Source organism: Melopsittacus undulatus, chromosome 9, assembly GCF_012275295.1.
Source record: "Melopsittacus undulatus isolate bMelUnd1 chromosome 9, bMelUnd1.mat.Z, whole genome shotgun sequence".
NCBI lineage: Eukaryota > Metazoa > Chordata > Aves > Psittaciformes > Psittaculidae > Melopsittacus > Melopsittacus undulatus.
In genome coordinates this window covers 23,245,830-23,253,372 of record NC_047535.1, presented here as the reverse complement: position 1 = coordinate 23,253,372, position 7,543 = coordinate 23,245,830, and the positions used below count along the sequence as shown (strand labels likewise).

Here is a 7,543-nt window from a genome sequence, read left to right as displayed (position 1 = left end):
AATCTATTACTCAGGACTGAGCTATTCCCTCAGCCCTAATGCTCCTTCCCAATTAGCCCGTGATGTCACGTTTTCCACTCTCCTCGTACCACTTTGTGGATTTCCTGAATACGAAGTGCCGGGAGAAGGGGGGACTGGATTGCTGTGATCCCCCCGGGCACCCTCCAGCCGCGGGGATGAGGGTGCGGTTCCGCAGTGCCCCGAGGGTCACCCCCGGTTCCGCAGCCCGGTCTCCCCAGGTCCCTCCGGCTCCGTAACCGGCTCCCCGCGGCGGGAGTGGAGGAGAGAGCGCCCAGACGTCGCGGTGAGAGCCTCGAGCGCAGCTCGGACCAGGAACCCGGGAGAGCGGCGGGACCGTTCCCGGGAGCTCTCTTCCTGTGCTCTCCGCTTTAGGAGAGCACCGGCAGAACCTAACCGAGGGGCAGGCATGTGCGGACCTCAGGAGAAACCTTCTTCCCGTCGGAGCCGTGATCAGCTAGAGGAGCAAAGGAGCTCCAACCCCAGCGAGGAAATCCAAATCATTGCAGGAACTCGGTTTCCTCTTCACAGCGAAATCTTCCCCAGCTTAACAGCCATCCTCTTCTATGTTGTTCTGTTGAAACAGAGACCTCTATCGAGTTATCGGAAGTGTAAAAGTAAGCGAAAGAAGCCTATAAAAATGAGTTCTACTTTTAAATAAAACAAAGATTGGAAGAGCCTCGTAATGCGATAAATGTATTGATCATTCTGAAACTAGTTACATATATCTGTATAAAATTATTTTTAAACAAATAACTCTAGAAATTATCTGGTTTTAGCAGTCATGTAAAATCTGTCCCTGGTGCAAGAAAACAAAAACAAAACCACGAAACCAACAGTCAGTAAATGAGGAGCATTTTTTTCAGACTAAAAGGATCCCCTTCTAGTTGGTGAGGGGGTGGGGGTGGAGAAAGTGTATAAAATGTGGGGCCTGCAGCTTGTTCATCCCGTTACTCCCTAAAACCCCACGTATTTTGCAGAACTTCCCATCCGAAATGCTGCTGTTTCCGAAGGAGAGGGTGGGTGACACTCAGGGTTAGATCCACAAGACGGGTCGGGCTCAGGTGCTCGGTGGGAGCTCGTGGCATGAGACAAATGACACTGTAAGAGTCACAGTTAAAAAAACATCGACTGATGGACTTGTAACTACAGGATTTGCTTTGCAACGAGTTTAAATTATTGACTGTGAGTCGCAGCGGGTGAGGAAGTTCACCCTTTCTCACAGTGTGGCATCAAAATCTTACAATATGAGCTTTTTGCATAAAGATTATTTTTTATTGCGTGTGTATATATATATATATATGTATATATCCGCTCCCGGGGCTGGTTTGGGACGCGATCCTCAGACCGCCCGTGCCCATCACACAAGCGACATCGGGGCTGATGTTTCACCAGGTTGTAAATCCTGACATGATCACAGGTAATACCTTGCGCCGGGAAATGACACCAGCTCTGTACCGCACTGAGCCTGACCGGCACAAAGATGCGGATGAGGTTTAAATATTTGCAATTATCAGTGAGTTTCGGTTTATTTTAAAAGAAAAAAAAACCAACAAAACAACAAAACCAAGGTGTGGGAGGGAGCTGGTAATTAATTCTGTGCATGCCATTTGTTTCTGAGTGCAGTGGTCTCGGAGGTGAGGTTGTTTAAACAATCCGATGTGGATTTGTGTGCGCTTGAATATGGCCCAAATTATTCTCAATTTACTCATAATTATTCTCCTTGTTATTTATTACAATAGCTCCAAAGGCCTTTTTTGCTTCGGCCGTTAGAAAGCAGCACTTTGGCATGAAAATACCTTGTGATTTAAATAGAGAAGACAGAGAAAAGATAGGCAGGAGCTGGGGCGGCAGGAGGCCGAGGAGAGCCTGTGGGGTGGGATCCAGCTCTTTCGTGTTCCACGGAGAGGGGGACGTCTTTATGAACTGAAGAAACGCGAAGAAACCAGGAAAATCCGTGCGGAACCCCTCCGTCCAAGCGGCAGTAAACATATGGAACAGGTTATCTGGGAAGGCAGTGGAAGTACAGAGCATAAATTAATTCAAGAAACACCTCTTTTCTGTTGGGCGCGGGGGTTGAGTGGGTCCGCTGAGAGGACAGGGCAGTAGCATTGAAATAAGGCGAGCAAGAGCGAGCAGCACGGCCTCGTGTCCTGCATCGTTCCGATCAACCCGTTCCCGTTATCTCTTCCTTCACAACTACAGTTACCGGCCCTGAGATCCTCGGCGCCAGGACTTGCGGGTCTGCCCCCGGCTGCACCGGCGGCTCTGCGGCTGTGGGTCCCCTCTGCGTGTTGCGGGACGGGGCCGCGAAGCGCGGCAGGCAGCGTGGGGCGGGGAACACGTCCCTCGGCTAACGCGCTCACAGGGGGCACCGTGCGGAACGCCCGGGGGACCCCGTCTTGCTTATGGAGCGGGGCCAGGCGGCATCTTCGCCAGCCCCGCGGGAGCCGACAGCGGCCGAAATCCCATTTTTTGGGGGTCGAAAACCATAAAGACGAGGCTGAGCTTCCCTCCCCTTCCCGGGGATGAGCCCGACGCCAGTCCCCCTGCGTGGGCCAGCTCTGTCGTGGCTGGGGAGAGACCGTGGGATACATCCCGTGGGGCCCGCGTGTCCGGTGCCTCTCCCGCCGTGGGGAGGGGGCGAGCCCGGCTAAAACCCACCCCCGGCCCCTGGCAGTTGTCCCTGCGGCGGAGACCCTCCGGCCGGGATCCGGGGGCTCCACCGAATCATGCCCCTTCTAATCCGTTAGTGCCCACATTTCCTGCCCGGGATCACGAGCGCTGGGACACTCGCGCAGAAGTCTTGCACGAAGTACGTCAGAAACGCGAAGGGACGGCTCATTTATTATCTGTTCTCTTGCGTGACACGGGCTAAAGAGGAATTAAACGAATCCCGTTGTACAGAGAAAAACATTCGTGAAAAGTCTATCAAAGTCTACGGAAACACTCCGCTTCATGCTGTGCTTTGATTCGTTCCCTGATCAGTTCCGTGTAGTTCGCAGCGATTGGGCAGAGGCCCGGAGGGAGCCGGTATCTGAAGGCGTCGGGCCGGGCTCCCTCGACGGGCAGCCCTGACCCCCAGATCGGCGGCGTGGCCCCCGCCTCCCCCTTGGCTGCGCCGGCTCATCCGGGCCCTGGGTTCCCACCGGCCACAGCCGGTGGTGCCGTAGGGGTAGGCCCTTTCCCTACGAAAAGGACGTGAGGGTCCACGGCCGGGCACGCGGGGCTGCATCCCAGGGGGAGCCGGTCCTGGGGATAGGCGCGGCCAGGTGGGGGGGAGGTGCCCTGGGGGCTCCGTGTGTCCACGGCTCCCCGCCAAGGAGCATGGCCGGGGACTGGGATGGGGATAAAGGTAGGGGTAGGGAAAGGGACTGGGCCGGGGATGATGATGGGGACTGGGCCGGGGACGACGATGGGGACAAGGCCGAGGGTGGGGCCGGGGATGGGGACTGGGAAGGGGATGAGGCCGGGACTAGGACTGAAGGCTGAGGAGGGGATGGGGCCGGGGCCGCGCTCCAAAGGGGCCAGCGCTTGTTTGGGTGTCTGCTCACCCGCGGCTGGCAGAAAGGATAATTTGCTTTATATGGCAGGGGATCAAATGCTCTGCTGTAACCTCTCGCTTCCAGGTACTCGCCCGCCCCGGCCCCTTCCTTCCTCCGCAGCCCCTCCCGCGCCCTCCCCTCGCAACGCTGACAGCCCCGCCGGGGCCGGCGGTTATAATAGGCCGCTGCCTGTAGTCCCGGGGCGGAGAGACGCTCCCCGGTGCTGCGCCCCGTGTGCATGCGGCGGTAACGGCTCCGGTCCGCCACGCTGCGCAGGGCGGTCCCGGGCCACTCGCTCTGGGGGGGGCCGCTCCGGGCCCGGCCCGCAGGGGCAGGGTAGGGGCTGCGGGGCAATGGGCAGAGCCCCCGCGGGGCGCCCCGCTGCCCGGCTGCCGGCCGGGGGGCTGCGCTAGGGCGGCCCCGGCTCCCCCCCGCCCCGATCCCGGGGCGGCGGCGACGATGCAGCACCCGCTGGAGCTGGGGGCCGCGCACTACTTCCCTGCTGAAGCCTTTCCCGACCACCGCTCGCATCGCTACCGCAGCTTCATGATCGAGGAGATTCTCACCGATCCCCCGGACGCCAAAGGGGCCGCGCCGGCCGGAGAGCTGCTCAAGTTCGGGGTACAGGCGTTGCTCTCCGCCCGGCCATACCATAACCACCTCGGTACGTCCGCGGGGGGAGCAGGGGGAGCCCCCGCGCTCTCACCGAGCCCCGGGGGTTCCCGCGGCCGTGGGGGGAGCGGCTGAGGGTACAGGGCTGCGAGGCGGGGAGGTTTTTCCCGCTGATGGATTCGAGCGTGTTTTAGCCCCGGTTCCCTGAAGAAAAATGTCGTGAATTTTGCTTTAAAAAATACCTGCCGGGCTTTGCCGGCAATGCGCATCCCGCCGGGTCTCGGCCGTGCAGCGGGGGCTCCGTCTGGGAGCCTGACACGAAGAGAGCGGCTGCAGGCTCCGACGGCGCTTGCAGAGCGTGGCCCTTGACTTCCACGGGGAGAACGTTGTTGCTGAGCGGGTGTTTCTACGTGTTTTTGGATGAGGTGTGAATTGCTGGAGCCTGCGCAGCGGGGTCTGTATCTGTAGGGCTGCTCTGCAGACAGAGATTTGGCTGGATACCCGACATATATATTAATTTATATCTTAAATATATAATAGACAACATTTATATATAATGCAGAAATATTTATACATAGTATTTTTGTGTAATAATTATGTAGTATTAATATGTAGTATATATATATTTATTTAAAGCGGGAACCAGCGAGGTCTATGCAGTCTGACACAGTATCTAGGACAAATGCAGTTTATTAACTAATAGTTGTTTTATTGTTAAATGCCAATATTTAATATATTTCGAACGCCGGCATTTAATGTGCAATTGCAAAAGCTCCTTTCCCCAAACCGTCTCCATCTGCGGAGACGTAGCTTTTTATCTGTAGAAAATAATGGAATGGGAAGATCCCGAGTTCTTGCTCTGCTTTTGAAAGAGAAAGCGGAAAGTGTCATCCCCACAGCAAGACGTTATAATTTTTGTAAATCAGTAGGGTTTTAAGACGGGCAGACCGATTCGAAATGGTGGAGCCGATTCAAGGTTCCATATAGCCCTCACGGCGTGGGTTCAGCAGCAACAGGATCAGGTCCTGTAAGAAGGGAAAGAGGCAGTTTCAGCCTAGGCCGAGGGGAAGGAGCCCGCACGGAGTCTTCGGAAAGGCCTTTCCAAGCCACCGGGCTCGCTCCGGGGCCGCAGCCTGCTGCTGGTGGAGCGGGGCCGGGGAGAGCCGAGCGGGGCCGGGCCAGGCAGCAGTTCCCCGACTTGCGGGATGGCTGCGTTGCCGAGGCCGCTGCCGAAAGTATCTGCATGCTCCTTCTCCTCCTCGTTGGGCTCCTCGGGAATTGTTCCCTGCCCCCACAGGAAAACCGTGGGGCTGCGATTCACGGAGAGGTATAGAAATTGTTCCCTTATAGAAAATGTCCTGACGAATACTTGTGAGGGAACCCCTGGCCCGTACCCGGGCCCCGCCGCGGGCAACTGTCGCATGGCACTGGAGGGGGACTCTTTCAGGGGATTTAAACTGTTTTCACGTGTAACCCCCAAGCCATTCTCTAATTAGAAACTGCCGGTTGGAGGGCAAGGCGTGACCCTGCTTCGCGGAGCTGGGGGACCCAGGCAGGGCAGGCCCCGAAACCCCGCCGCTGGTCCCGCATCCGCCGGCCTCAGGGGCTCGCTGCCGCGGAAGGAGAACTCCGGATTGCTGCCTGGGTCTGATCCGCGGGGCAGGCGAGCACCCTGCAGCCCCGGGGGTCCGCGGGGCAGGGCCTGGGGCTGCCGAAGCTGACGGTCCCTGTCTCCCGCAGCGGTGCTGAAGGCGGAGCCGGCCGCCGTGTTCAAGTTCCCGCTGGCTCCTTTGGGCTGCTCGGGGCTGGGCTCGGCGCTGCTTGCGGCCGGCTCGGGGCTGCAGGGCGGCTCGGTCTCGCCCCATCTCCCGCTGGAGCTGCACCTTCGTGGCAAGCTGGAGCCGGGCCCCCCGGAGCCGGGCAGCAAGGCCAAAAAGGGCCGCCGCAGCCGCACCGTTTTCACCGAGCTGCAGCTCATGGGTCTAGAGAAGCGCTTCGAGAAGCAGAAATACCTCTCCACGCCCGACAGGTAGGACCCTGCGGATCAGGGGCGGGACGAGACGGGGGCCCGTTTTTTCCGAAGAAAGAGTGAGGCTGCCAGCCGAGACGAAAGCTACCGGAGCTCATTGCCTCTCTCTCGCCCGCAGAATAGACCTGGCCGAATCGCTGGGGCTCAGCCAGCTTCAGGTGAAAACCTGGTACCAGAACAGGCGCATGAAATGGAAGAAAATAGTAAGTGCCCGAGTTCACCCCTTCTGAGCACGGTACCGTGCCCAGGGGGCTAGTCCTTCTGCGGGACAGCCCTGCCTTAAAGATACTACTACTAATGATAATGATACTAAAAACCGGTCTTAAGGACACCCCTTTGCTTGGTCCGAGCCTGCCCGGCCTTGCAGCTCTGCCCCCAGGAAGAGCCGCGCCGGCAGCCTCGGCTGCTCCCCTGGCTGCTGCCCGGACGCGGTGCTTTGCTCCGGGAGATGGTGGAGAGGGGTGTTCACGGTGGCAGCACGGTTTTATCGGGGTGCCTCCCTCCTCCTCTGCCCCCTCCCCGCTCCGCAGGTGTTGCAGGGGGGAGGCCTGGAGTCCCCCACCAAGCCCAAGGGCCGCCCCAAGAAGAACTCCATCCCCAGCAGCGAGCAGCTCTCGGAGCAGGAGCGAGCCCGGGACACCGAGAAGCCGCCCGAGAGCCTGGGCTCGCCGGCCGAGGTTAGCCAGGAGGAGTGAGGGTGATGGCCTGGGGCCCCCCGACGGCCCCGCCGCCCTTCGGGTGCTGCCCGCCGAGCCCGCGGCCGGCCCCAACCTCTCCGGCGGGACGGGGGCGAAGGGCGGCCCCAGTTAATGGCGACGGTCGCCTTCGGCCTCCGGCGAACTGAACTTTTAGGCCGGTCGCATCCCCGCCGCTCCTCTCCGCGCCCACGGAGTGCTGCGCTACGGCCGCCGGTGTTGTGTGCGAGGGCCCGGAAGGACACTGGATCCCATCTGACACATCTACTCGCTGTCTAAAACCCTGTGGTGCCCCTAGTTATTCGAAAACTGCATTTTATGATCGGTTTTATTAATGCGAAGATATTTACTTTATTTCAATAAAGTATTTTATGAACTATTGCTCTGAGATGTGTAATGCTTTTGATTGTTTTTATTCTTTTATTTCTTCCCCCCTGCTGAGGCAGGTTAGAAAGCCGAGTCCGAGTTCGTAGGCAGATCCACAGGGACAGACGGAAGCCGGCACCGGGGCAGGTTCTCCAGTCGCTTTCCCTGACGGCTTGTCCTGGCCTTTGCCGGGAGAGGCAAGAGCTCGCGGGCAGATTTTCTCGAGCGAATTCGGCTGCTTTCACATTTTAAAGATACGTTAATTGCTATCAAATCAG

General features: G+C 58.5%; 1 protein-coding gene across 1 annotated transcript; it reads left to right on the top strand.

Moving 5' to 3' along the window:
* The first annotated feature begins 4,022 nt into the window (after nt 1–4,022).
* BARX1 (BARX homeobox 1) lies at nt 4,023–7,203 on the top strand. Its single transcript, XM_034066404.1, has 4 exons — nt 4,023–4,227; nt 5,916–6,204; nt 6,323–6,407; nt 6,735–7,203. The coding sequence occupies exons 1-4, from the start codon at nt 4,023–4,025 to the stop codon at nt 6,897–6,899; spliced, it is 744 nt and encodes a 247-aa protein (XP_033922295.1). The 3' UTR covers nt 6,900–7,203.
* The last annotated feature ends 340 nt before the right edge of the window (nt 7,204–7,543 follow it).

Coding starts and splice junctions, on each gene's coding strand:
- BARX1 (XM_034066404.1), top strand. CDS start 4,023: ATGCAGCACCCGCTGGAGCTGGGGGCCGCGCACTACTTCCCTGCTGAA. Junction 4,228..5,915: donor GCCATACCATAACCACCTCG/GTACGTCCGCGG, acceptor TGTCTCCCGCAG/CGGTGCTGAAGGCGGAGCCG. Junction 6,205..6,322: donor TACCTCTCCACGCCCGACAG/GTAGGACCCTGC, acceptor TCTCGCCCGCAG/AATAGACCTGGCCGAATCGC.